Consider the following 27,603-nt stretch of genomic DNA (forward strand, 5'->3'; position numbering starts at 1 on the left):
GTATGTTTTCAAAATGACTTCTGCATTCTCATTTTCTGCCCGTCTTTTCTAGACTGGACAGACGCATCTCCTGACATCGCCAGTTCACCATATGAGAGCATTGGACTTAGCTTCTTGATTTTCAAACCAAATCCTTTGTTCACAAAGTCAATGCTGGCCTCTGTTAACCCACTATCGTCAAGGGCGCCCGACTTTATCCCTGGAAGTCTCGGTGCATTCAACTTCTTTTTTGGGACCACATACAGGGACCTGGTATTTAGTCGGAAAGGTGACAAGACCACGAATAATTTCTTTCTGGCATTTCCTCCATCGTATCATGAAGAAGCTGTATTCATTTCACAGTGGTTGCGGGAATCGGCGCCCAATTGCAATATAAAATCGAGCTTGCAACCCGGCCAGTGGTCTAACTTCTTGACATTTGACAGTAGCACTGTCATATTTCATGAAGAAGTTCTGTGGACTATTCCATCGCTCCCGAATATATCTAGCATTCTTCACAGCCAGAGTTGGAATCTTGAATGCTTTGTGTTGTCCCCCTCCGGAGATTTTGGGCAAAATGATCAACCATTTTATCGCACTGGTCCAATAGAAGGCAACTACCGCCTAGCTCAAGTCTTTTCTCAGGGAACAGTGATACTGCTCACTCCAAGCTTCGTCGTATCCCAACCAGCGCAAGCGTACAGTTTTCTTAAATGGTTTTGGCAGCATTATACTGACCATGGTACAAAGCGCGGGCCTGCAAGGTTGGCTGTATGCTCTGACATATGTGACTGGTTGTTTGATCTATCACAAAGCCAGGGTGCTACAAGGGAAGTGTCAGAAGCATGCCACCCAGGCATCAGGGCGACTGAAAGATTGGTTGAAATCTTACTTAAGTGTTGCAATCTCATGCAGTATATTACCGGAGAATCAGAGAATTTCGAAGAAGGACCACTGGTATATGCGCCCGATGTATTGGATGGAAATGATGAGCAGAGCCTAGTCAACTGGTTTGGTTCCTGGGCAATGCTACATATTCAAAATTTCAGGAAGTTTCTTGTGCTGGGGTCCAGCTACCAAACAGAAGCGAGGTTGTCACGGGTTATTCGACCAGTCCAGTTCGTGACATGCTGTACAGAGCACCTCCCGCCTCAAGAGATCGTCACAGTTCAAACACCATATGTTCTGCAACCGGGAGCGGCTAGGATTATTCCAGAAGCCACACTGGCCGCAAAGACGGTAGAGTTCCTCACGGACATCGAAAGGGGCTACGGTGATTTATCCTTCTCCCCTCTGGTCCTGTATCGGTACCCAATTACCTGTTGGGATTCTGGAATTATTTCACAATTGGGGGACTTTAAGTCGTATTTCAAGGACTACGGCGACTGGTTCAATCATTTTAAAGAGCCATTCTTTTCGAGACCGATGGGGCTAAGCTCCATCAACATGCTACCTAATTACAAAAATACTTACTTGGGGCTATTCTATACTATAGATGAAAAACGGAAGCCGGTGCGCTCTTCATCCCCTGAAGGACAGGTCCAAAAACTTCGTCCCTGGATTGCCATTTACAGGCCTGCTGATATCCATACCAGACCATGGAAGAGCATGGAGTTATTGATTTGGGACCCTTACATCCGCAACAGTGTATTTAAGGGCAATGGGTTTTGCGAAGGAGAACTTCTTGTTGCTCAAGAGAGGCTTGTTGGTTATATTGTGGACAGGACTGGAGATTTAAAAACTACACTTCCTCTCGAACGAGTCTGGGTAGGGCCGTTCGATGACCATCAGGACGATGGGTTTGTGGATCCCTTTGATTGCGTGTTGAGCTGGATCAAGGCCATCTCTAACTCGGTGAAAGAGAGACTTCCCTTGCACGAGAAACATCTTTCGTCTCGGGGATGGAAAAAGCTCAGCCTGGGAGATTTGCTCACAAGGGCCGCTGAAGGCAACGTTCCGAGGCAGATATCCGAAACTCGATCTGCTAGTAAGCAATGTCTTCCGCTCCGGACAGTTTTCCCGGCGCCCAAGCCGAATACAGGCCCCAGAAAATCGTCAATATGTAATAATCGCTTACAAGAGGCTGTGCTGAGACACGAGGACTCGAGCGAGATATGTTTCACCTTTCAACCAACCCTCAAATGGTATGGAGAGCAGGTGACGGCAGGCAGGGGGTTCCAGCACATTAAAGTTTCAGACTGGCAAACTTTCTTTACGCGTCACAAAATTCATGATCCTGAGGATTAAGGCGGATATGGGTTACGGAATTGCATCGGGACAGAGGCCTGTAGACTGTACAGCATTGCTAGGCGCGGCGTTGGGGAGGTCATGTTTTGGGCTCCAAAGAATAAATGAATGCCTCACGGCTTCTATTTGACGTGATTCGTTGCTAGCTAGAGACACAATATAGTCAACTCTAGAGGTTCGTAAATAGCTTTATAATATGCACGCCCTCGTTTCTGCCACTAGCAAAGCAAACAGACGTCCTCCAGTGACCCGGTCTCCGGCGAACCAGCCAGTTGGAGCGCCATTAAGTAATCATTATCTTGTTGAAGCAGGAAAATTCCTAGTGCTCAGAAGCACGCCCTTGACGCGCCTAATGTTATCCCTCACTTTGCGAATTTCATCTTCTGGTTCGTTCCTTTTTGCGGACCCATATATATCATAACCGCCGACAAAATCGGTATGTCCGCCGTACGTCATACCATCGAGATCATCACGGAGGAAATCTAACAAGGTCTTGACATCCTCAAACCCTTCGCTTTGAGCGCGGTATTGATCTTTGAGAATGGAAAGGGACTTTGTGAGAGACGTCAAGGTATCGGCATGCAGCTTCGATGCGGCCTCAGATTCCTTGGGCGCGGGCGTAGCATTCTGGTCTATTAATGAGGTCTGCGTTCCGACATCACGATGAAACATCTCTGTAGGGTCTTCGGCTTCGCTGCCGTCACTCTCTTCGGATAGTGCGTGCTTGGCAATGGTAGATGGGATCACGGACACGGTCTTTTCGAGCTGGGCTACCAAGTTGTCGAGTCTCTTATACGTTACGTCGTGCAGTTCCGTTCGTGCATCGGTCAAGTTCTCAACCATGGGGGCAATGAGGTACTTGCTCGTTGCGTATAGAACGGTTGATAGGCCGGCAAAAGTATACAAAGTGTTGAAGATGCCATTCTTGGTAACAAGCGGCGGTGGCCTTTCTGGCTTGACGAGGAACTCTGGGTATGTGACGATGGGAGGACGATCGCTGGCGGCGCTGAGTGTTGTCGAGTTGTGCGAGGTGGACGTGGTTTGCGTGCTATCTGGTTCGGGACTGTCGTTCTGTACAAGTGCATTTGGGTCAGCGGCTGGTTCGACTGCTCGGCATGAGATAAACAGGCGGGTATTTCAACCGACTTGTGATGATGATGACGATGGCGATGATGATTCTGAATCCATGTCTGGTTGTCCTAGTAGCTTCTCAATGTCGCCTTCGCTGATGCCTTTGGACCTGAGGAATTCGGCCTTTTTCGCCGCCGACGCTGATTTGACTGGGTCCTCGTCGAGGAACCGGCGCGCAATTTGAAGCTGCTGGTGGTAATCAGTCTGCTGGGCGGGCTGTTCCGGCTCGGTGGCTTTCTCGGCCGAGGCTTCTCGCTGCCATGCCGGGACACTGGCAACAGGCTTCTCGTTCTGGTCTGAGTCGCCCATGCCTGGTATGCTTGAAATGTTCAACGGGGCGCCGTAATGGAATCAAGGGCGATCATCAATGAGGGGGGCAAGCGGCGGAAGCAGACTTTAAACGGGGCAATCGGGGTTGAAGTGCGGACCTGGGAGTTGGAGATGCCTCGGCAAAAGATCAGTGACGGGCTTGGTCAAGACGCCAGCCCAGCGCCTGCTCAGCGCCTGCTCAGCGCCTGCTCAGCGCCTGCTCAGCGCCTGCTCAGCGCCTACCCGCGCCTAAGATGACCCACTACCAGTGCCCACATGCAGTCTGGTCTACTCAGTTTGCCGCCAGGCAGCGAGTCGCGGCGACATGGAGGGATTGCAACCATGACTCCGTAGTAGTGCGTGCAGTTCGCCCTGCCAACTGTGCCAACTGTTCCAACTGTTCCAGAGCTCCATCAAGCCTATCGATTGATGCTTCCACCAATGGTAAGCCGCGCCAGGTCAAGCTGCTCCGAATCCTCCTGCCTGCGCATCGCACTCTCACACCCTTGAATTGATATCCCGACGCTCCAAGCATCTCAAAAACATCCACCTTCAGCCTGTTCTATTTCATTCTGCTTCTTGTGAAGGCGGAGAGGCCCTACGTAGCGTCAATCACTATTCTCGGATTTCTGCTGGAGTATCCCTCAACCCGCGACCTAGAGCCACGAATCCAGCCGCAGCTCGTCGTCGGCGTTTCTGGTGACGATTGGTTCCGTCAACATCGCAACCCGGGGGTGATTGAAACGAAGGTTGAACTGTGGACTCCGTCTCCCATTACCCGTCTCGACGCTGGCTTGTTGGTTATCCTGGCTACACCCCGTTGTGTCACAGTGTCCATTGGCCAACTGGGCGCGTTTGTGACACCACCGAAGCGCAAGGCTGAACATTCGATTGACCAATTCGCAATACTCGTCAGTCACACACACAGCAGGTAAGCCATCTGATTTTTTCTTTTCTTTTTTGCTGCTGCCGTCTTTACCCAGCGTGCCCAACACGCCCCCTTGATTCCCCAGGAGCGCCTCACAATGTGTTGCACCCTGCAATTCATATCGACAAGACGACATCTTCATGAACCTGGTCTCATTTGCCCTGCAACAACATTCAGAGAGGATTCCCTGACATGCCCATTTGCCGCTTGTCCCCTGTCAAAAGAGACCATACAAACCACAAAGCTGGGGCTGAGCCACATTGCGTGAAAAGGTCGCATTGAGGCACAAGCTGTGTTTGGAGCCGTCTCGTGCTCTGGGCGCTCTGGTGATCCGATGCCTTGGTCTTCTTCCTGCCTGGTCAACTGGCCTGTCGTGTCGTGTTGGCGCTCCGTTGCTTCGTCATTTGTGCAACCTGACTGGAGGGTCTCCCGCTTGTTACTTGTCGAGCACTTGAGGCACACGTGCAGCAACTTTTGCATGCAACGCTGGCCAATAAATCGAGTTCCTTCAGTGTCGAGGGCTTGAGTGCTGCATGAATACTGTGCGACCCTGACCAAAGTTGGTCAAAGTTCAAGTATCAATCACCTCGACGGCGAACCTTGGATTCTGCTGCCCAGGCCATCCTCTGACTTTCAAGCCCGAGACTTTCAGCCTACTTGGGCTCAGTGGCTATTGCTTGCAAATCGAGTCCGTCGGTTGGGACATTCCTCTCCCCTACAGTAACATTTCGCGCTACAATGGCCTCACGACCGCGGCGTTCTGCCGCCACGAAAGCAAACGAGTCTATCTCTGTTCATGCAAAATGGGCTGACGCTAGTGAAAGAAGTGAGCGCAGTACAATGACTTCTCGCCGATCTGGCCGCACCTCTGGCGTAGGTGCTTCAAGAGACCTGCCATCGTCCCCTGATGAAAGCGTTACGGTCAAGACGACGTCCAGGTCGACTCGTGGTGCCAATCGACGAAGTGATCGCTTTGACGGAGGCGAGATTGTCCATGGTACTAGAAACCGTGGTGGCAGGAAAAATTATGTAATCGACTCTAGCCCCGATGACGAGGAGGAGGAGGAAGAGGAAGAAGATGCTGAAGGTGACGACGTTGAAGACGCAGATGAAGATGCCGAAGGAGAGATGGAGGTCGATGTCGAGGGCGACGATGTTGATGCAGAAGGAGAGGAAGATGCAGAAGGAGATGTCGATATGGATGCACCGGTAGTCTCACGTACGATCAGGGTATCGCAACCCGCTCCTAGGTCTGCCGCTAAAGTCGCTGCCTCCAAGATGGCCGTTGACGAGGATGAAGAAGACGAAGATGAAGATGATGACGACGAGTTAAGCGACCCTGTAGACAGCGACGAAGGTGAGCAGACAATGGGATTTGGTGATGAAACCATGGCCGACGAGGATGCTGAGGGCGAGGAGATAGAGGTTGCAGGGGAAGACGAAGAAGAAGAGGAGGAGGAGGAGGAAGAAGAGGAAGAGGAGGGGGAGGAAGGCGACGAAGATGCTGAAGGAGAAGAGGTTGGCAATGCTGAAGCCGAGACTGAGGGAGGTACTCGGGAAGGCACCCCTGATCTTACCAAAATGACAAAGCGCCAGAGGGCCAGATTTGAGGAGGAACCGCAGGAATACATGAAGTTGTCTGACGGTAAGTGCGTCATCATCAGCAGAGCTACATGGTCCCAGGTAGCTGACGTGAACAACAGAGGTTCAAGTGAAGAAGCACTTTACAGCAGAAGAGCTGTCCATGAGGCGGCAAGAAATGGCTCGTCGTCGTCGCAACCTCAGTGAGAAGCGCAACGAGGAGGTCAAGGTATACTGAACCACAACATTTCCGTGCAAATACATGACTAGTTCACGTGTACTGATGGAATTTAGATGGAAACTATCAACAAACTCCTCAAGAAGCAAGCGCCAAAGATTAATCGCAAGGCGGCCGCTGCAGCCGCCCGGGCTGACAGTCCTACCGAGGATTTGTACAGACCTGATCCTGCATTCATACGCTGGGTAAACAACAAGAATGGAAGCAGAGTATCGGTGCCCGAGGATATCATGACCGGTCCAGCCGGTCAAGTCTTCTCCAAAGGTGGCAGTCTGGCATCCGGAAAGACGGTCGAAGAGGTGGCCTAGATGAACCTGGCAACAAGCACAACTTGACCTTCAAGCTCAGGTTGGGTAGAGATTCATTTGTAGTGGAGTCAAAGGAGGATTTTGAATTAGAGGACGACAACAACAAGGGAGTATGGGTTTGCCGGCTTTTGACATAGCTAGGCAGGTACTTGAGTGAACTTTTACCAAAGGTGATTTGGCACGAAGACAAACATGGTGTATTCGAAAGCGCTAGCCACGACTTGCGTTGTTTGAAAAGCATTCACACCAGTGTATTGAATTACAACATAGCAAGGAATACGGGGCCTTCGCCTTTGTGCGCTGAGGTTGTGAAGCAGTGATTGATTGAGCCACCAACCTGTAGACGAAGGACTCTAATTCTGAGACTTTGCACGAGGCATAGGAACAAAAGCCGGCGGTAGTGAAACTATGCAAAAAGAGACAGCGGCCTTTCGGGCGCAGAAGACCAACTTTGCGGCGACACATACAGTATATAGTCATGCTGCGATGGGAGGACGATGTGGCTTTGTTAAGTTGATACCAAGGACGGTCCAGCCAGCCTGCCCCGCCTTGGTTGTCATCGTCGTCGTCGTCGTCGTCGTCGTCGTCGTCGTCGTCCTCTTCCTCATGGTGTCGTTTCTCAACACAAGTACGGAAGCAGTATTAAGCAAACTCAAAAGAATATACTTCGTCCATATAATTCTTTGGTTAACAAGTAGCACAGATGTGAACACTTAACTGAAGGCGATGCCATGGCCCAGGTTTGCGACATTGCTTTCGCACCACATCCCATTACCTTGGATTATCTCACTTTGTTCTCACCTGTCATTCACCATTTCATCCCAACCTACCCAGCCACCCTTTCAGCGATAGAATATGAGAGGAACACGGTTCAACATGTTGACGATATTCATTGCTACTAGTTTCTTCCGTTTCTTTGCCGATTTCTCTTTCTCGCCTTCCCCTTTGCCTTTTCTTTTGCGCGTTCCTAGACTATTATATCGAGCTCTCCTTAGTTCAAAAAGACTCCTTTCAGCTTATGCAACCTTGCCACTCACCGTAGCCAGCGGGTTTATTATATACATCTGTCCATTCGCTTCACTACCGAGGTAGTTTCTTGTCAATTATTAATGCACCAAGGCGACCCCTGCCCCTTTTCTTCCGATTCCCAAGTGTAGTTCCTTGGTGTAGGACAGCGTGCAAGGCCTTGCAAACGACAGCGAGCCACAATTTGCAAAAACGAGCGGCTCGTGGGGTGTGTCGTTTGGAAGCTTGTACAAGATGCAGAACTCTTTTCGTCCACCGGATCACCGACAGCTCCAACAGATGGATGGGCACACTCAACAGTACTATCCTGGGATGGCAACGCCTGAGGACAACTTCACCCCTCCGATGGTAAGAAGCTACTGTCTGCTTTGAATTTTGGGAATGAGTAGGAGCTAATGAGAGGACTTTCAAGCCTTCACCCAGGAATACGAGTATGAGCATGCGAAACATGGAGCTCCCAGCCGGAAACACCAACCAAGCCACCTATAGCCGGCCCGTCAATGGCTATGTCAACGTCAACAAGAGCCAGAGAAGCCCCAACAGCAACTATAACAATATCGTGAACGCCAGCCCAAACCCCGGTCCTATGCCTTGTGCCCACCGAGAAAGTCAGCCTACTCCTACTGGTGGCGGTAGGCCAAACAACACTTATCAGATGCAAACGCACCCGCAATGGTTTATGGCAGACAACTCTCCGTACCAGAATTCATACGCCCCTGGCAGGGTTGGAGCAAACACGCCGAGGGTGCCTCGTGGACAAGCGCCGTTCAATCCTCCATGCCCCCAGGGATATCCAGGCCTCCCACAACAAGCGATGCCGCCTGGACCCCATGAGAATCAACGCCCAAACCGAAGAATGCCTCAGTATGACCAGTCACCGTCCGCACAGCGCTCCGCAGATGTTCCATGGGACATGATTCAGCAAGGGAAATACAGACAAGCTGTTCCAACCGGCGATCAAGCCACCAGAGAGCCTCATTTGAATATGACTAGAACGCGTAAGTTCCACTCCCTGCAGGATTTATTCAACACAGTTCTGGCTAAGACGCGAGACAGGCCCGCAGCCCAATACGACTCCGGCGGGCACATCTCGTCAGGTGCCTAATGCTGCCTTTCCCGGCCGTTCAAACATCTATACGCAGCAAGACAACTCTGTCAACGCCGGGGCCAGACGGCCAGTTCTCACTGCGGAATCGGGGAGTGTGGCGACACAGCAGCCTATTGACACTAGAGATGAAAAGGATTTTCGTTCAGGCGCACGGGTGACACGTCTTTCGGCTGCTGTTAAAGAGGGAGTGGAGAAGGCATTTGAAAATGGGCTGCTTGAAGGTCAAGGCGTAGTCTTCTCAAGTTTTGAAAAGGAGTTTCGCAAGAGCCACACTATTTTCGGGGTGACGGCGACTCTGCCTAGAAACAAAACACTGGATGAGGTCATCAAAAATGTTCAGGACCACCTTACAGCATTGTTCGTTCCCTGTAGAGCAGAGGTTTCGAAGCACGGAGGCGTGAAACTCACTCGACAATGGCTAGAGAAGAGCATCAATAACGGCAAACAAGAGGCTCCCACGGCCTATCCCGCAGAGGAGACATTGCGAACAAACAACAGTGCAGCTGGGGCCCAGGCAAGAAATGAAAAAATCCCATCACGGGCTAATCAGGCTATTCATAGTAACAAAACCGCCAAGAGTGCGAGAAGAGAGGCCAGAACCCAAACGTCGCGGAGCTCCCAAATAGTCCGAGGCAGCAGGCGCAGCAAACGCAAATCCGTCGACTACGCAATTCTTGGCGTCCATGATGAGTATAGCTACGAAGGGAACAAATTCCCTTCCTACAAATGTTCCGACGGGCATAGGCGCATCAGCAGCCCAACCATGGTCGAGGCACGCACACAACAACAAACTAGAGCTCCTGCGAATCCCATTCCGGTTCCGGCCATGGGCAAGACATTGTCCAAGCGAAAGCTCGAATCAGAAAGCGACTGTCCCCCTGTGTCGAAGAAGAACAAGGCCGCTCACCCATCGAACCAAGCGACTATGAGCCTTCCGTCTGGCGCATCAGTTGAACCACCTATGTTGTCTAGTTTGGCCAACCAAAAGGCTACAGAGGTTATGGCCGACGACTTTCAGCTGCAGAACCCTACGTATCATGTGCAACAGCAAACGAATCCCTACTACACCGCTGCTGGCATCACTCCAGCCGTTGTCCCGGACAGTGCGGAAAACAACTTGTCGCAACCAGTCCAGCAGACCCGAGCGCCCGCGATAGTACCTGGTGGTTAGGACCCCCAGACTAATGACGGACTCAAGGAGGTGTTTGACTTGGAGCAATTTCAGGCAGACTTCGGCCATGATGGTACACAAACTATCATGCCCGAGGACCCGGAGCAAGCCATTGCAGGAGGGACAGAGGAGACAGGCCTGGTATCAACAGAAGAGGAAGTAGAAGACTACGAAAACAACAGAATCAAGGAGCTTCTGCGATTCGACAAGACCTTGCCTGTAAGCACGATAGAGGACTTCATGCGTCCAAAGGCAGGGAGTCAATACGCGGCTGTTCGAGAGGCCGTGCAACGGGGGGACTACAGTGACCAGAGCGAACTTCTGTTTGACCCCGACTGCCTCAAGACTGTCAAGAAGGAATACGAGATGCATTGCCACAAGGCGCTGAAGGTGAACGCCGACGATGGGGTCGAATCGGACCCATCTGTGCGCATTGCCCGGAAACGTCATGAGCAGACGCAGATGCAAAAGGGGAAGGAAACAGACGCAGCCGGGCGCGGGAGAGCAGCGGAAAAGCGGCCAGAAGGCGAACGACAGCAGGACGAGCAACAAGGGCCACCGATGGGAGACGGGGTGAAGGCGACTGCCGAGCAAGACACGGCTGCGGACATCCCTTCAGGCGCGCGTCGAGAGTCCGAGGCACCCGTGATAAGCTGCGGCAATGCTGCCAATGATGAAATGTTCCCCATGGCCGGGGACGGGTCCATGTGCATGGACCCAAACTCGCTTGGATACTTTGACTGTGCTTTAGATGCGTACGGAGGGTACGAAGACATGGTGAACTACGACGAGCTTGGCGTCCCCGGGGAAGGACAGTTGTTTACAGACCAGTTGGCAGACTTGGGGTGGGATAATAGTGAATTTCTTGACCTGCGGCCATACGTGCTCAAGGCGGGCACGAAAGGATCGGCCATGGGCCATCTGCCGCCGCGGAAGACGGATGAGAAATTAGGTTTCTTTTCGGGAGAAGGAAAATAAAAATAGGAAAAAAGACATCAGTCAGGTAGGATAGAGTGGTGTTGCTTTGCGCTGATTTTGCTTGTAAGTAGCGAGGGTTTGTGTTTGGATTTTGGTTGAGAGATGCTCGCTCGTCAAGATGGAGATGATTCCGGACACAAATATGAACTTGGACTGCCATAGACTAGACAGTGTTGAAACTCGTTCTTCTTTTATTTTATTTATTTCTTTTCTTTTCTTTTTTAATTGCAATCGGTGCAGTTTAGACGCGGGGATTTAAAAAGATGCGGCGGCATCTGGAGGACGGAGTACCGAGTGCAACATTTGTACAGTCTTGCTCAGCCGGCATGTTGACCCTGTTCCCATACATGCAGGCTAATAAGCCGGCAAGGCTGCCCAGTTAACCGTGGGCCGCGTGATGTAATTTGAATCTGTCACGCATTGCCAAGGTCCATGTTCTGTTTCATGTTCCGAGACAACGCTGCGTGTTCACGCCCTCCCCAGGATGTGCATGCGGGGGAGCTTCGGATCAACCTTGGGATTCGGAGGGGTTTGTCTTGGAAGTGCCCGGCTGCACGACGACGGACGCACGACGACGGTAGGGATACACACATTGCCTCATGTGCTGGTTTTTTGAGAGGTGCGTCGTGATGTCAGGTGCAGACAAATTGTGGGGTTGCGCATGCATATCTACCTAGGTATCTGGCAGAGATTGGTATTTAAATAAAAAAAAAAAAAAACGTCAGGCATATTGGATACTACTAGGTACCTATGGAGTACTAGGTACCTAGGTAGCTTGGTTTCGTGCGTCCTCGATACATGCAACCACATAATCATCAATTGAAAATGTCGAAACCATGCCCTGCCCTTTGCGAGGCTACACGTGGGGGTCGTCGACATCTGGACCGAACTTGCGAACCCATGCATGCCCGCCCAGGCGTTCCAGCCTGGTATTAGGTAGCTGAGACATGATTCTGCGCATCGGCGCCCGTCTTGCATCGTGGTGGGTCGTCGACGCGAGTTGGCATCAATTGATGTCTCTGGTGGCCGGCTTATACCCACGACATGTCGTCAACTGGTCCTGCACGCTTGTTAGCACTCGACGACTCCGATATAGGTCTGGGCCACGGCATGATATGAGTTCAACTGGGCACTGCACACCGGTCCAAGTTGGGTGGTTAGTGCATGGGCGCGTGGCCGAATGCAGCTCAAGTGCTGCCACCAGTTGAACCTGTAGCCCAAGGGAGTCAGGCCTTCGAATAGACACGGCGCCGACTATCCGATTGGTGTCGTTCACCAGCGCAATTAGTCAGTCAGTCACACGACCTCGAACATATGAGGTGGTTGGTGGCTGGCCGCGACTCCACTATTTCCTGACGCCTTGTCCGCCCAGCTTCCGACGTGCATCTGGCGTTGAAAAAAAGTCATACCTATTGTCCATATTGCCCGTCGTCGGCTTGATCGTGTCCGAGGTGCAGTTGCCCTCAGTACGGAGTACGGAGTCCGTACTACGGAGTATCAATTGCAGATTCCAAGGGCCTGGCGGCGCCTCAACGGTCAACCCCACCAGACTTTTTGGCGGTTGTGGGACCCCTGGCCCTCTTCAATACCGACTAGACTTGACTCGGCCATGGCCTCGAGGTGTCATTTTTTTTTCTTCTCAAATTCAATGTTGGTTTTTGCCAGCCGTCTTGTCAACGCTACACGCCGTTCGTCTCGTAGAGCTTCTTGGGTGGCGGCGGCAGAGAAGACAACAGACGACGACGACGGCCGTTTGGCTTCTCTCTGCCCACGCCCTGCCCTCACTTTTGAGTTGCTGGCCCATTTGGCCCATCGCCTCGGCTGGCACATCCGCCCTCTGTCCAACAATTAAATTCCCACGCTTCAATGCGAGCCTCTTCCCAAGGCTCTGCATCGACTTTTCCGTCTTGTTTGCCCCAAGGTCACACGCCCTGCCTTGGCCCTGGCGGCATCTTCTGTCTCACGCACTTCAATGTTCGCGCTGTGGTCCTGCCCGCCTGATGTTGCAGTGACACGGTTTTTGTTCCGCTTAGACGCACCAGACACCTCGACTTGAACGACCAGAAAGGACCAGACAGCAAGACCCAGGACTGGGGACGTGACAAGCAGCCCCCTTGTGCGCCAGTTGCTGCCATCCATGATCCCGCCAGCCTGTATTGCCGTTTCTCCAAAAAGTGACAATCGATTTGTGGCGAAAACCATCGGCCGCCACGCAAACATGTCAAGAGAAGCACTGGCCGCCAGCAACGATTCAACACCACCTGAGCCAGAACCGGCCAAGGCAACACCCGTCATGGTCCAGTCGGGTAAGTCGAGTTTCAATGCCTCATCTTATTCTATTTCTTGACCTTGCATTTTCACATCCTCCCTCCCTGCCTGATTCCCACGCTCGTTTGCTGTTTCTGCCCACGGGCTTGACCACCGACTCCGCACTGTGGCGTCTACCTCACCAGCACTCACCAGCACTCACACCACCAGACGGCTCGACGGAGTACACTGTAGCACTCGGCGCAAGTGCTCTCATCACAGACATCCTGGACCCTCATCCCAAGCTTCATCGCGCCCAGTTTGGCCCGCTCCATCTACTCGCTCTGCCGTGCTGTGCCGTGTCGTGTCACTTCCACCGCAACAGACCGCAGATCTAGTTCCCAACAAGCTACTTTCCCATCCTCGTCGCCTTCGTGGGCTTTATACCTTGTTCTGTCCAGCCCTGCCCTCCTCTCTTACACTGTCTGTCCCCCCTGCGAGTGCAACCACGAGATGAGCCAACTACTGGTCTCGCCACCATAGACAGTCAACTGGCCATCACGCGGTGCCGGGGCGGCACAACGAGTGCTCCATTTTCCAAACGTCACTCTTGACCATCGCCGGCCTTGTTGTTTTCCAATCTCCTGGAGCGCAGACTGTTGTTTCACTGCTATCGAGTCGCCAGTGAAACAAGAGGCACTCGAAACGAGCATCAACATACGGCTTCTTTGAGCCGACCAAGCGGCAGCGAGTTTGAGAACACGGCTGTTCCTGCTTTTCATGTAGTATGTTCGGGTTCTAAATTTGCTGCTTTGACTTGGCCAGTTTGGCCGCCACAGCTCACAGGCGCCTTCTTAGCCGCCCTTGTTGTCTTTCTCTCTCTGTGCTACAATTATCCTTCTTAACGTCTTCACTCTTCTTCTTCTTCTTCTTCTTCTTCTCGCACTTACCACTGGCCACGCGCTGTCTTGATTGCCGCTTTGGGCACCAACTGACTGACCTTGAATTTTTTTTTTACCGAATATAGAGCGCGAGGACACCATACCGTCTCCTGCGCTGTCGCAAGACAAAGACAAAGAGCGACGCACTGCTGCCTCACCATCGGAATCAGTCTCCCTTGAATTGACAAAGCCCTCAGCCATGATCTTCCCCGACTTTTGCAGAAGTCCACGCTCACCACTGTCCAAGCTTCGCCTGCACCACCCGCAGCTACCAGCTCAGCTGCCCACCGCAGCACCTGAATGGCGAGCCGATGAGTATGCGGATCTCCTGAGCAAAGATAAAACCAAACAAAAGGAGGCCGTGAAGCGCTACTTGACTGACAAGGTCCGCAGCGACTGGACCTTTCCTTGGCCGCCTGCCGTTTCAGAGGAAAATGTTGCGTCATCGGGACCCGACGGCCCAGGAGTCTCTGTCGAGCCCTCAAATGAGGCCATCTCGTCAAAGAAAAGGGGAGGGTCTCAGGCCCCTGCGAGCGAAGAAGATGGATATCGAGGAGGAGAAGGCACTGAGCTAGATGAGGCAGAGTCCGATGCTGGAGATGGCAATGCCATCGACGACGACGACGACAACGACGGCGCAGGGTCTGTATACAGTATAATGTCAGAAGATGCGATTCATTATCGTCCTCGGATTGAATGGACATCGGATCTGTCCGACGATGAGGATACGGCACCCAAGCCCCCGCCGTCTCGCTTTGATAAACCCGACTCTATCCAATCCACCATTCAGGACGTTGTCCGGGCAAAGAAGGCTCGCAGACGGCGTGCCCTGCGGGAAGAGATTGCCTGGAACGAGGGACTCGCCTGTTTTGAAGCAAGGCGGAATGCTTGGACTGGCGCCAAGACGGTCCGTGTTCGAAGTAAGCCTGTAGCCACACCTCCAGCATCGCCGCGATCACCAAGACGATTCTTCTTTCGTCGCTCCATGTCCGGATCGCCACCCAATTCGGCGGCGGCTGTTCTCTCCCAGCACGGAGAATGCTGTGGTGCGGTATCCGACTCGTCATCAGCCTCAAAGGACGCTGAAAAGGACCTGAAAAAACACCAAAGCACCGACTCGTCCGTATCGGACTCTACCAGGTTCCAGACTTACCCTGTTGAGACGCTGCTGCCAGTTGGACAGCCTCTTCTTCCGCCTACAAACCCTCTGCGAGCTTCTATTTCGCCAGCGGTCTATTTGAGTCTCTATGACAAGGTGATTTTGCACAATCTGCAGCCGGCATGCCCCATCAACTTGTCAGACATGTTGCGATCTTGCGTGGCCGGATGGAAACGAGATGGCGAGTGGCCTCCGCGATGCTCGGTGCCTGATCCGATGCCAGCGAGCCGAAAGAAAAAGAAGGCAGCACCATCCTCCGCCACTGACAATACTGGAAACGTAACAAGACGCATGAGCTTCGGCCTCTTGGGTCGCGACAAGGATGATGAAGCCGGTGCTGGCAAAGGTATTCGCCGCAGTCTACAAAGAGCGCTTGGAATTGGTGTCATGGCCGGCATGGGAGATGCCTGAATGCACCTTCAGAAATCACACAAACTTACGATATTATGGGAGAAGGAATGTGTGACGATGAACTGCAAATGGAACTGGGTGGGACCCGGAGTTTCTTATGACACATGGACATCGGCGTATTGCATTTACTATTTCACGTTGGCTTGGCGCAGGACGGGCATACGTATTTTTCCATTTGCAATATACCCTTGCATGGAAATTATTCGGGGTTTCAGGGGTTCGTGGTAAACTGTCAATCATTTAAGACGTACAGATAATAATAAGCCAATTCACAACAGCACCACAACTTTGTTTTTCCTCATTCAACACGGCTGTTCGGGCCGGACATTCATCAATGTACACGAGAAAGGTGCTACGACAAACCGAAGTTTCCAGTTTTGCGTGATGACGTGGCTTCGTAAGTGTTGAATACGTAGTAAATAGGCTTAATTTGTGTAGTCGTGCAGCGCCGAGTCAAACCATGGCGTGCCAAATAATGCCAAGAAGAACGAGAAAGACACCAAAAAAAAAGACACCAAAAAAAAAAAAGGCAAGACTTAGAATAGTCTTCCCCTTGGCTCACGTATCAAGAATCGCGCCACATCAGCCAAATCCATCAACAACTCCTTGGCATACTCGGCCCAGCTGTCCACTGTGACAATCTCCAATATCATAGTGTCCCCATCAATGAAAGCCTGAATCTTCCACTCCCGCAGCGGCTCTTCATGCGGATACACTGTCTCTATGCGACCGCTTACCTTTGCAAACGGTAACCTTTCAACATGCGCTACGTCCTGGTGGACGACGGAATCGAACCAGTCTGGCGTCGCGTCGGGCCAGTCGGTGCATTGGTCCCTGATTTCGCTGAGGCCCATGCCCTCGTGGGCCGACGACGCGACGTGCTGGTGCTGGATGTAGGCCAACAGATCCGACACAGTCCATGATGGATCGAACTTGATGCGTACTGGGACGTATTGCCAGCATGGCCCCGTAACGGCATCGGCATTGGGGAAATCAATGTTTCGACCACTCACCACCTCACCGAATGTGACGTCTCGGAGAGACAAGCGACGACTCAGGCACAGCGCCCAGGCTGCAGTCGGCAAAGTCGCAACAGTGACGTCTCTAGGTCTGGACGATATATCCACCGTGTGCTGGACAGCAAAATGGTTACTCTTCTGAACTGGGATGTCGGGCTTCAGGATGGACATGGCTGAGCCGGCGAGCAGGTCTTTCCAGTACTGTGTGCTTTGAGGAATATTATGCCGGAGCACGTGTCCGACATAGGACGAGAAGGGAACAGATTCCTGGACTGGCCTGTTTTCGTAGAGTGCAGAGAGCTGCCTCAGAAGAATGGGGAGACATATCTCGTCGTACTGCGCGTGGGAGAGCCTGAAGGCCAAGCAGGACTTGCCGTTGGGGAACTCAACAAGGAACCATTTGACAAAGCTGGAACCGAGCGGCATGTCTGACAGGACGTCTGACTGGCACACATTCCTCGCGTATTCCTCGATGCTGCCAGAATAACTGCTGTCCACGCTGTGGACGACGAATTCTGCTTCCAGAGACTCGAGGACCGCGCCATAACACTTGCCGTTGTGTTCGATAAACACGGTCCGCAGAATCTCATTGCGAGACACAAGTTCTTCGCACGCACGTCTGAGTTGTTGCCTATCAATGGCGTCATCAAAGTACATGAGCTCGTAGCGAGCAGAATACCGAGGTAGCTGGGTAGTTCCCTTTACGGCTATTTGCTGGAGCGGACGTGTTGGAACAACATTCAGAATATTGGATTCCTTGTTTTCCAGCCGCGGCCGAACCACAGTTTCGACAAATTCCGATGCGTCGACGTCTTCCAAGAGAGAAAATGCAGCGACAAGATCCTCACTTGCACTGGTATCCATGGCCACCTCTTCCATGACATTTGCCATGTCGTATAAAGTACGTTTCTGGAACATTTGTACGACGGTTAGTTTGACACCTTCTGCGCGGGCTTCCGAGACAAGTTTCATAGCGGCGATGGAGTCGCCGCCTACGAGAAAGAAATTATCATTCAAGCTGATATCGTCCTCCTTGATGTTCAGGACGCGACTCCATAAGCTTCGGAGCTTCCGTTGACGACGAGACGTCGCGGATACTCGCTTCACAGGGGCCTGGGCTGTTGTGCCATTGACGTTCTGGTTTGGGCTCAACTCTATGAATTGAAGGAGGCCATCGGCGGTGTATTTCGCCAGCTTGCCCGTCTTGTAGAAGTTTGCCGCTGTTTTTGAGGCAGAATCACTAATCTCGCTGAGCCAAGAGGGTGCCGGGATGGATGGCAATTCCAGCACTGCCGACGTTTGTACAACAACCTCTCCAATAGCGCCCACGGGTAGCAGCTTGTTGATATCCTGGGGCTCAACAATGAAGGCTCCTTCAGCGCCTGTATATTGGCGCAACTTGGCGTCTTTTGTGGCTGAGGCGGACATGGTTTTCAAAATACCCACGTCGTCGGGGGTGAGGTACTCGAGATCACCAACGCGGCCAGACGTGCCTTGGCATAGCAATTGCGCCGCCTTCTTGAACTGGCTCAAGGCTCTCTGCATAGTGTCAGAGTCAATTGTTTTGGAATCAAAGCTTGCCATGACGAGGAAACCATCTGGATCAATAGAGCACACGAGCATGAGAGAATAGGTATTGAATTTGAGAGCCTCCTGCGCTGCCTCAGAATCACCGGCTGGCACCAACCGGTTCGCGGGCAAATCAGCCTCGGCTGCTGCATCATTCGCAGTACTGGGATGTAGAACCAGACCTGTTTTGAGCTCACATGCCTCAAGGGCATCCGGGCTAAGCCGCCGAATGTGCTGCAGACCAAAGTGCTCGTGGGGAATCTGCTCAATGGTTTGTTCCTGGATAGTCTGGAGGTATTCAGCAATAGGCATCTCCCGATCAACTTGTACACGGACCGGAACCGTGGTAATCATTGGGCCTTCAATCTCTTCCGCACCAACAATGGCGGCGTTCCTGCCGGTCAAGGTCTCACCAAAGACGACGTCCTCGCTGTTGATGTACCGAGAGGCGACAAGTGCCCACGCAGCTCGGATGACGGTGGCAACCGTTGCGTTGGAGGCGGGAAGCTTGTCCAAGGAAACGTACTCCTCGAGCAGCGAGTCTGCCTTGGCTTGGTATCCCGTATATGGATGGGAGGGGAACTGGAGACCATTTGCCCCTTGCAATTGCTGTCTCCAGTATTGCTCGGAGTCCTTCTTGTTGGTGCCGCAAAGATGCTTGATAAAATGCCTGAACTCGGCTGGCCGCTCAACTGTCTGGCCCATGTACGCCTTGTTGACCCGATCAACGATAAGTGGCATGCACCAGCCATCGTACAAGGCATGGTGCATGGTCAACACGAAGTTAGTCTTGCCGGTTTTGCCGTCGTTAATGACCGCATACCGGACAAGAGGCTGTCCCAGACCCATCGCCTCATCTCGATCAGATACGAGATACTCGTTCAGGTCCGTTCCGGAAAAATAGCTCAGTTTGCCTTTTACGACGACCTGGAAGAGGCCTCTGCCGGGAACTTGAACGATTCTTGTCCGCAGGATAGGGCAGCCCCTTTGAGCAGTGTCAAAGGCCGTGATGAGTTTGGTAGCCGTCCCCGTATCCGCAAGTTCAACGACGCGCTGGGCAATGTAAGCCTCTTTCACCTTGGCTGATAGTGCCATGAGGGCCTCCTGTAAGGGTGTACAAGGATACACGTCGTCAATGGCATCTACTTCAATGTTGCACAACGCGGCCGTTTCCTGCCGGACCGAGTCAGTAGACCAATCCGTGTCAAGGAGCGAGAAAGGAGCTGTCTTGTCCGCATTTGAGTCAGAAAGTAAGATTCCTGTTGCTTTGGACGACATGGCTTCAAGGGTCGGATTCATAAAGATGCCTGCCACGGTGAGAGACAGCCCGTTCTCTCTTGCTGCGGCCACAAGGCGCATCGCACGGAGAGAGTCTCCCCCCACGCCAAAGAAATTGCTGCTTCTGTTTACTTTGACGTCGGAGCCAAGGACCTTCTTCCATGCGTCTGCCAGCTCCTTCTCCGTCTCCGTCTGAGGCTCTTGCTCAACTTGAGCGGTGCCGTTTTGAGCTCCGGAAAACCTCTCCCGCGGAATGGACGCCGCGATTTCTCGCAACTTCTTTCTGTCCGTCTTCCCAGACACCAGTGTCGGCATTGATTGCAGAGTGAAGAATGCTGTAGGCACCATGTATCTCGGCACCTTCGCGCCCATGTCCTTGTCCACGGTAGATAGGGCGGCAGCCAATTTTTCTGACGGCTCAACCAGAGGAAACTCATCCGCCGCCTTGTCCGAACCGGAGGAAGGCTCTGCAATAAAGGCAACCAATGTCGGCGCCCCGCTGTTCCCCGGCTTGACTACTTCGGCTGCAATCTTGATGCGTCTCGGTAAGCAACTTTGAAGGTGGTGCTCGACCTCTGTCAACTCGACTCGCTGGCCCCTGATCTTGACTTGTTGATCTTTGCGTCCGACAAACTCTATCGAGCCCAGATTGTTTGATTCATATCGTACAAGATCGCCTGTTTTGTAGAGTCGACCCTTGCGGCCGCTGCGGTCTCCGTGTCCGGCGGTTAACCACGTTGGGTTCTCGATGAAAACTTCTGCCGTCTTGTCTGGCTCCCCAAGGTATCCGATGCCTACAACAGGACCCTCTATAAGAAGCTCCCCAACTTCCCCAACTCCCACTAAGACGTTGTGGTCTTCGGGGTCAGTGATCCAAGTTGTGCCGCCAACCCCCTTGCCTATGCCTCTTGATATCGCCAAGGTGTTGTTGATGGTACAGCCAACAGTGCACTCTGACGGTCCATAGGCAATGACCAAGCTGGTGTCCTGACTCCATGCGGCGGCATCACTTGATGAAACGGCTTCGCCGCCAAGGCCTAAAACATCCAAAGAAGGAATAATATCCGCGTCCAAGACTCTGGCCACCGACGGGGTCATATGGACCATATTTGCCTTGCTTTTGCGGATAGCGCCACTGAGATCGTTCATTCGATCGGCTTCGGAGGGCACACATACTGTCCCGCCGTGAGCAAGAGTGCAAAGCATGCAGTCAATGCTTACGTCGAATGCGTAGGAGGGAAAGTCGAAGACCCTGGAGTGTGACTTGTACCCCACGGCTTCAGCTCGCGGCAAAGCGCCGCTCGTGTAGTTCTCGTGCGATATCACCACGCCTTTCGGTTTGCCCGTACTCCCTGAAGTGAAGATGATGTACATGGGAGAAGGAGAAGGAACCAGTGGTAGTGACTCTCCCGGCTGCTCGGAAATCTGGTCGAAATAGTCGCGAGAGACTGATATGACTTTCTCGTTCCGGGAAATCTTTACTCCAAGTTCCCGTTGAGCTACCGAGGTGACTATGACTTCAGCTTCTGTCTGGTCCACAATCGTCCGAAGTCTAGCTTCTGGTTGACTTGGATCAGTCAAAGAGAATGTGGCGCCGGCTTTCATGACTCCCAGGAGGGACACGACTGCCCACATGGACTTTTCGAAGCAAAGTGGTATTCTGGTTCCAACAGAAACCCCCCGTCGTCTCAGTTGCTGGGCTAACTGTGTTGACAGCACATCAATCCCCTGGTATGTAAGAGTCCCGTCCCATGATGCAACGGCCACGGCGTGTGGCTGTTGTTGCGAGACTTGATGAATGATGTCGTGCATGCATCTTTGTATCAGAGGAGGAAGCTCCCTATTCCAAGTCCATATTTGATCCAAGTCTCGATCGCAAAGGCCCTTTTTTTCGTCGCTTACAGGTTCCGACTTGTTGGGGGCGTTTATATCAGGATTTGCGGCGGCATGATGCGGTGCTGCAAGCGGAGCTATTCCTGTACTGGCATCACAAGCAACGCCATTTTTTCGTTGTTTCCGCCGCTTCGAGAAAGCCCAAAGACTTGAAAAGGCGTCTAATATAAAGGACTTCATTACTGCAAAAAGAGAAACACAGAAAACCCGAGCTACTCCAGGGCTGAAGCAGAACAGTCTCACAAGGCGCAGAGATTCATACACCAAAACGGGAACGCTCAACTGGGCTCTTCAAAAGTACGTCAAGGCCTCTTTTTTTTAGCTACGTATTATGAACTTGCGGCCCAGCACCGCGGATCCATTTACTTGGACCTCGTAGAACACATGATTTCTTCCGTCTCGGAGCCTGTCTGTCCAATGCGGCAACAATTCACGATTCTCAGCTGGATTGCCATTATCATCCAAAACTAGGATAGGATCCACCAGCGAGCGGGAAGAGCGTTAAACGACACCCATTGGCATATTTCTCGCGAGTTTCTTGGTCTGAGGGGCACGCCGCGAGCAGGGGTACGTGGTGGTGGAAGTGACTTGAGAGTACATGAGTGAGACACGTCCATGACCCGGTGTTTGAATAAACCACTGGATCGCAGAACCCTTCTTTTCCTTTTGACCCCTGCCGTGAGCGGAGTACGGTAGGGGAGATGGTGTTTGCTTGGCAGAGACGGTGATTAGCATTTTGGTTGGGGTGGGGATGGATAATTTCGAGATCAGACAGGCCTCTCCCCACATGAAGACGAATCTTAGGCTTAGTCTACGATGAAATAACAGGCTGGGCTGCATTCCTCTCTTGATGCAAACCCCTGGCGACGGAGGGCGTAGGATGGTAACACAAGATTAGGTTGCGGCAGGTTGATGCGATGAAACGTGGGTTGCATTTCATTCTGATGGGCAGCCGAGAACCAAAACATCGACAAACATTTCCTTGCGGTCGGTGATTATGTCTGACAGTCTGAACACCATTCTTGGTGGAGATGAGGCTAAAAAAAGACTATTGTTGAGCCAAAGGCCATTCTTTCTTAGCATCTGATATGCGCTCGAATTTCTCGCCGCGAGCTGCTGCTGCCGAGGCGGGCAGATTGATAGGCCGAGTTGGTTAAAGCGGCTGAGGACGACGAAGCCTGCTTGCGGAGCCCGTCCCTGGCCACACGCCCATGTGGCTTTTTTTTACGTTTTTCCTCCCTTTTTTCTTTCGTGACAAGGTGGCCTTGGAACAAGACTGGGCACGATGAATCCCAAGTCTGCAGTATCTCTGAGCCGGAGGGGCAGATCGCGTAAAGCCGGCACTGGCGGCACAGGGATGATGCCACACCCTGCTTTTGCGTCCGCAAACTAGTACATACGTCAGCGCAAGAGCAACAATTGCCGCATATTATACTGGTCAAGTCGGGGAATTTGCTTATCCAACTCTTGGTGGTGGTGGGCCCGACCTGCGTGATGGTGGACAGGGCCAACGGACCAGGGTTGGAAACACCGCGGCTTTAGGGTTTAATCCTCATAGCAAACCCCCAACGTGTTTTCCGCTTTCTTGACTTGTTCCTTGGAATTCAAACCAAGGTCTGCCTTGCTGTGATAATACAGCCGGCGCCAGGGGCGGAGAGTCCACAGCTGATCCTGCCGGCATAGAGCACAGACACGCCCCCCCTTCGCGCCTTCCCTGAGAGTCTAGAGCGCGCCATCTAATCTGATGATCAGATAAGATGGCTTACCGGCCGACTTTCGGCGCACTTGGCCTATCCACATCGGCAACCCTCGGACTCTGCCTGCGGGCAAGGGGGAGAGGTTTTCAACGACATGTACTAACCGCCGAGTCCGGCTTAACCTTCCTAATTTCAAACGGCTTGAGTGAATGGAGCCATGGCTCGTTTGGCTTCAGGACTAGGGATGTGACCTGTTGCTTAGCCGTCTGAGCACTTGGATGCTGGGCCATGTACGATTTTATGCCCATGCACAACTCGCCATCCAACCGGGGTAGCTCGACAGATGTCGTCAGTCGGCTTTTGTGACTGTTTTGTTGTGGGCCTCCTTGAACAGGTTTACGCTGTTGCTTCTCAGCCCATTATGCCTAATATACTCGTTTACTCCTTGTAGTGTCGAAATATCGATTGCATCGTGTTGGCCGTGGTAGACCAGGCCCTGCTGCCAAGTATCACTGTAAAGAACCAAAACACACACACAGATATAAAAAAGGAAAAGAAAAAATAAAGGGAAAAAAGGCGAAAAAGACCACAACATTGTCACATGAAAATGTCTACACAGCCAGTCATGACGGAGCTGCAACCGCAGACTCGGCCAGCTACGCAAAAGTTGTCAGTCCTGCATGGTCCCCTCGAGCCTCCCCTCGTCGACTTGACTCTTGGGGAGCTTCTCCAGCTCCAAACGTACCAGCATGGAACTCAAGAGTGCATCGTCATTCCCTGGACCGGAGCACGGTGGACGTACAACGAGTTGAACCAACAGAGTTCCTCCCTGGCACAAGCCCTGTTGGACATGGGAATCGGGGTTGGAGACCGCGTGGGCATCATGGCCGGGAACTGCGAGCAGTACGCTGCCGTCTTCTTCGCAGTGGCCAAAATCGGCGCCATCCTCGTCATTCTGAACAACACCTACACGCCTACCGAGGCCATGTACGGCCTGGAGTTTTCCGACTGCAAGGTATTCTTTACCACGCAGACAATCGGCCGGTTGGACAACCGAAAGCTTCTTGCTGCGCTGGACAACAAAACGGACGGGCCCAAGGTCTTCATCCTGCGAGGCGAAGCAGGAAAACACCCAACGTATGAGTCCCTCATCAAATCGACCAGTCGCAAGAGCTGCGACAACTTGTACAGATCTATGCAGCGAGTGCTGCCACATCAGGTCGTCAACCTGCAGTTTACAAGTGGCACGACGGGTCTCCCAAAGGCTGCCATGCTCACTCACCAGTAAGTCTTGCAGATTATCAAAACACGCAAAGAGAAGCTGACGATGATGGCCGGGTAGCAATCTGGTCAACAACTCCCGCTTCATCGGCGACAGGATGAGGATCACGTCGGAGGATATCCTTTGCTGTCCTCCCCCCATGTTCCACTGCTTCGGGCTGGTCCTCGGCCTTTTGGCCATGGTCACGCACGGTGGCAAGATTGTGTATCCGGCTGAAGTCTTTGACATCCCCTCTACTCTCCAAGCCATCTCCGACGAAGGCTGCACGGCTGTGCACGGAGTTCCGGCCATGTTCGACTCTCTATTCCAGGCCGAGTTCCCGCCCGGGTTCAACTGCGACAAGCTGCGGACCGGAATCATTGCTGGAGCGCCCGTCCCGCGATACTTGATGGAGCTTCTGGTCGACAGGTTCGGCATGACAGAGTTCACCAGCAGCTACGGCCTGACAGAGGCCTCGCCGACCTGCTTCAACGCCTTCACCGACGACGCCATGGACACGAGACTGACCACGGTCGGCACCCTGATGCCGCACGCCCAGGCAAAGATTGTCGACCGTGACGGCAGCATTGTGCCCGTGGGCACAAGGGGAGAGCTCTGCATGGCGGGATACCAGCTCCAGGCCGGATACTGGAATAATTCAGAAAAGACCAACGAGGTCATGGTTCGGGATGCGGCAGGGCTTCTGTGGCTGCACACGGGCGACGAGGCTGTCTTTGACGAGAATGGATATTGCACCATTACTGGGCGATTCAAGGATATCATAATTCGAGGTGAGCACCAGAAGGACGAATGCCCGCGTTTTTTTCCCTTTTTCAACACTGCCACTAATACAAGCCGCGGTGTGAAACCCAGGCGGAGAGAACATCTACCCTCTTGAAATCGAGGAGCGGCTCATGGCGCACCCGTCAGTCTCCCGGGCCATCGTGGTCGGACTCAAAGACGAGCACTATGGCGAAGTCGTCGGCGCCTTTGTCGAGAGACTCGAAAGCAGCCCTCGGCCGACAGACCTGGAGTTGCGCGATTGGGTCCGCAACACGTTGGGCAAACACAAGTCCCCTGCGCACATTTTCTGGCTGGGCCAAGACGGGGTTCCTTGCGACGTGCCGTTGACTGGCAGCGGGAAAGTGAGGAAGTTTGAGATGGCGGCATTGGGTAGTGAGATTTTGGTCAAGAGATGGCAGACATCAAAGTTGTAGAGAAAGGGCCGCCGCAGGCAATGCTGGCATTTGGCAAACAGATAGGACGGAGAACAATAAAGAATGTATGCATGTTTGTTTGTTTGTTTGTTTTGTTACTTGGTCTAGAGTCAAACACGGTTCAAAGAGACGAAAGGTGTTTTCACAACAAGACTTGCAAAGAACTAGATATATTCAGAGGTCAAAACATTATATACATGTATACTCTTTTCACCATCACGTTCAGTCCACATTGCTTCCACTTGCTGCAGGGATTCGAACCAAAACATATATATATATATATATATATTTGAAACAAACACTAGCCATGTCAAAGTCTTGTGTGGGATTTGTAGTCCTACAACTTTGGAACCAGGCCGATTCTCATACCACCAACGGCCTTGTCGCTCTCCCCGAGCGGACACAGCTGGAAGAATCGATTGCGCGGGCATCGCACAAAAGCGCTTCGCTTGTGAGGCAAATCGACAAAGTGCTCGATGCCGAAGCCGTGGATGAGGTCGTACATGACAACAGTCGAGTTGGTGTTCTTGGGCTCACCCACGACATTCATGGTACGAGGGTCATCCAGGAAGAGGTAATGCATCAAGCTGCTCCACCAGGCAGTCACACGGTGAGGGCCGCGGAACCGAATATCGCCAACGAGGGAGTGACGGCCGCGGTCAAAGTCGCCCGCATCATAGTAGCCGCCGAGGCGGTCCTCCTGTAGAGCATCGTCCATCGTGTTAGCGACGCATCTCCACGACGGCTTTGCACTCGACAATCCTTCTTTGAAACTTACCTTGGCCCAGTACACTTCGAAGTAGGCAAAGTAGGCATCATCCCACTTGGCCAGAAGAGCGACTTGATGGGGATCTTGGTGAATGTTGCGCAGGTACTCCCTGTGCTGGTCCAGAGTGCCCGTTTCGTTCCAGCCCTGCGAAACACGAGGGTCGTTCTGCCACTCGTGGAACAGCCTCAAGTGTTGTTCGTCTTGGTAGTCCAGCGACACCATTGAGAAGGTTTCCTTTAGGTGCGGAATCCATCGGCTGTACATGACGGCGCCAGGAGCAGGCTTCGCGGGGCGAATAGGATGCCACGACTGCTGGCACCTGTCGGCATCTTGGGGATCGCCGGCGGATGTAATGGTAACCGTGTGCTGGAGAGGAGTAAGAGGATACGACGCCAGCGACTTGGCTCCGTGGAGAGACAGAGGCGACTCGGCGGGCAACCACACGGGTCGGGGACCAAAGGGAGAGCCGGCGCCTTGCCAGAATGTGCTTCGTAGAGCCAGCACAAGGTATTCGTTCTCGTTGGAAACCGACGGGCGCTTCTCTCTGGCAGGCAGTGGGTGGTCAATGGCCAGCAGAACATCGCGCAACTGGGCACCCAGAGTCGCGGCGTTGGCGCCAACGAGCTCCAACCGTACCGACTCCATGCCCGGCCCGGCCGTGAACAAGACGTATAAGAGCAGCCATGCTTGCGCGAGGGAAGGCGTCTCGGCGCCGTCCCAGACGACCACGGAGAATGGCGAGCGTCTCGCTCTAGCCCAGGCGCTATTGTTGGAATCCGCAGGCAGTTCACTGGACTTTAGGTCCGCGGGTTCGGAGAAGTAGAGCTTTGTGTTGTGCAACGGGGCTGAGAGTTTCTGCGTCGACGAGTCGGGACGCTCGCGGAGCTGGAAAAGGGGCACATCTCCGGCTGCTTTATTTGGCGGCGCTGTTGTCTTCTGAACAGTGTACTCGGTCAAGTACGGGTGAGGGAGCTTGATGAAGGTCTCGTTTGGAGACAGAGCCGAGAGCCGAACTACTGAATTCGCCGCTGCCATTGTGGAGGGAGCGCCGGTGATGAGAGGGACTGGCTATAGAGACGAATATCTCACGTTAAGCGCCGCAGGCCTGCTTAGCATGTGGCAGATGGGCAGTTTTGAA

General features: G+C 52.8%; 9 protein-coding genes across 10 annotated transcripts; 5 read left to right on the forward strand and 4 right to left on the reverse strand.

The window, feature by feature from the left end:
* Positions 1 to 2,520: 2,520 nt before the first annotated feature.
* On the reverse strand, positions 2,521 to 3,666 carry J3458_004172 (uncharacterized protein; the record flags this gene model as incomplete). Its single annotated transcript, XM_007816186.2, has 2 exons — positions 2,521 to 3,297; positions 3,373 to 3,666. 2 exons carry the CDS (start codon positions 3,664 to 3,666, stop codon positions 2,521 to 2,523), a joined length of 1,071 nt encoding a protein of 356 aa, XP_007814377.1.
* Positions 3,667 to 4,002: 336 nt separating this feature from the next.
* J3458_004173 (uncharacterized protein) lies at positions 4,003 to 7,373 on the forward strand. Its single transcript, XM_007816185.2, has 4 exons — positions 4,003 to 4,597; positions 5,419 to 6,239; positions 6,298 to 6,404; positions 6,470 to 7,373. The coding sequence occupies exons 2-4, from the start codon at positions 5,435 to 5,437 to the stop codon at positions 6,719 to 6,721; spliced, it is 1,164 nt and encodes a 387-aa protein (XP_007814376.2). The 5' UTR covers positions 4,003 to 4,597; positions 5,419 to 5,434; the 3' UTR covers positions 6,722 to 7,373.
* A 608-nt stretch (positions 7,374 to 7,981) lies between these two features.
* J3458_004174 (uncharacterized protein) lies at positions 7,982 to 10,026 on the forward strand (the record flags this gene model as incomplete). Its single annotated transcript, XM_066118052.1, has 3 exons — positions 7,982 to 8,095; positions 8,160 to 8,745; positions 8,804 to 10,026. 3 exons carry the CDS (start codon positions 7,982 to 7,984, stop codon positions 10,024 to 10,026), a joined length of 1,923 nt encoding a protein of 640 aa, XP_065976650.1.
* Positions 10,027 to 10,113: 87 nt separating this feature from the next.
* On the forward strand, positions 10,114 to 11,230 carry J3458_004175 (uncharacterized protein; the record flags this gene model as incomplete). The annotated part of the gene is made up of 1 exon (XM_066118053.1): positions 10,114 to 11,230. One exon carries the CDS (start codon positions 10,114 to 10,116, stop codon positions 11,002 to 11,004), a length of 891 nt encoding a protein of 296 aa, XP_065976651.1. The 3' UTR covers positions 11,005 to 11,230.
* Positions 11,231 to 12,334: 1,104 nt separating this feature from the next.
* J3458_004176 (uncharacterized protein) lies at positions 12,335 to 16,382 on the forward strand. Of its 2 annotated transcripts, XM_007810011.2 has the most exons (2): positions 12,335 to 13,310; positions 14,279 to 16,382. In XM_007810011.2, exons 1-2 carry the CDS (start codon positions 13,142 to 13,144, stop codon positions 15,760 to 15,762), a joined length of 1,653 nt encoding a protein of 550 aa, XP_007808202.2. In that variant the 5' UTR covers positions 12,335 to 13,141; the 3' UTR covers positions 15,763 to 16,382. The 2 variants fall into 2 exon arrangements, with proteins under 2 accessions (XP_007808202.2, XP_065976652.1); XM_066118054.1 differs by lacking the exon at positions 12,335 to 13,310 and having other exon boundaries at positions 13,647 to 16,039.
* On the reverse strand, positions 16,299 to 21,263 carry J3458_004177 (Nonribosomal peptide synthetase; the record flags this gene model as incomplete). Its single annotated transcript, XM_007810010.2, has 1 exon — positions 16,299 to 21,263. The coding sequence occupies one exon, from the start codon at positions 21,261 to 21,263 to the stop codon at positions 16,299 to 16,301; it is 4,965 nt and encodes a 1,654-aa protein (XP_007808201.2).
* A 759-nt stretch (positions 21,264 to 22,022) lies between these two features.
* Positions 22,023 to 22,361, reverse strand: J3458_004178 (uncharacterized protein; the record flags this gene model as incomplete). Its single annotated transcript, XM_066118055.1, has 1 exon — positions 22,023 to 22,361. One exon carries the CDS (start codon positions 22,359 to 22,361, stop codon positions 22,023 to 22,025), a length of 339 nt encoding a protein of 112 aa, XP_065976653.1.
* Positions 22,362 to 23,843: 1,482 nt separating this feature from the next.
* Positions 23,844 to 25,696, forward strand: J3458_004179 (putative NRPS-like protein biosynthetic cluster; the record flags this gene model as incomplete). The annotated part of the gene is made up of 3 exons (XM_007810009.1): positions 23,844 to 24,502; positions 24,561 to 25,270; positions 25,353 to 25,696. 3 exons carry the CDS (start codon positions 23,844 to 23,846, stop codon positions 25,694 to 25,696), a joined length of 1,713 nt encoding a protein of 570 aa, XP_007808200.1.
* A 337-nt stretch (positions 25,697 to 26,033) lies between these two features.
* Positions 26,034 to 27,500, reverse strand: SAT14_1 (putative O-acetyltransferase sat14; the record flags this gene model as incomplete). Its single annotated transcript, XM_066118056.1, has 2 exons — positions 26,034 to 26,396; positions 26,475 to 27,500. The coding sequence occupies 2 exons, from the start codon at positions 27,498 to 27,500 to the stop codon at positions 26,034 to 26,036; spliced, it is 1,389 nt and encodes a 462-aa protein (XP_065976654.1).
* Positions 27,501 to 27,603: the final 103 nt, after the last annotated feature.

This window comes from Metarhizium acridum (genome assembly GCF_019434415.1).
Source record: "Metarhizium acridum strain ARSEF 324 chromosome Unknown scaffold_29, whole genome shotgun sequence".
NCBI lineage: Eukaryota > Fungi > Ascomycota > Sordariomycetes > Hypocreales > Clavicipitaceae > Metarhizium > Metarhizium acridum.

What these genes read in the sequence shown, in the direction of transcription:
- J3458_004173 (XM_007816185.2), top strand. Translation starts at nt 5,435, where the DNA reads ATGACTTCTCGCCGATCTGGCCGCACCTCTGGCGTAGGTGCTTCAAGA. An exon ending in ATACATGAAGTTGTCTGACG is followed by an intron (nt 6,240 to 6,297) that starts GTAAGTGCGTCA and finishes CGTGAACAACAG; the next exon opens with AGGTTCAAGTGAAGAAGCAC. An exon ending in AGCGCAACGAGGAGGTCAAG is followed by an intron (nt 6,405 to 6,469) that starts GTATACTGAACC and finishes GATGGAATTTAG; the next exon opens with ATGGAAACTATCAACAAACT.
- J3458_004176 (XM_007810011.2), top strand. Translation starts at nt 13,142, where the DNA reads ATGATCCCGCCAGCCTGTATTGCCGTTTCTCCAAAAAGTGACAATCGA. An exon ending in ACCCGTCATGGTCCAGTCGG is followed by an intron (nt 13,311 to 14,278) that starts GTAAGTCGAGTT and finishes TACCGAATATAG; the next exon opens with AGCGCGAGGACACCATACCG.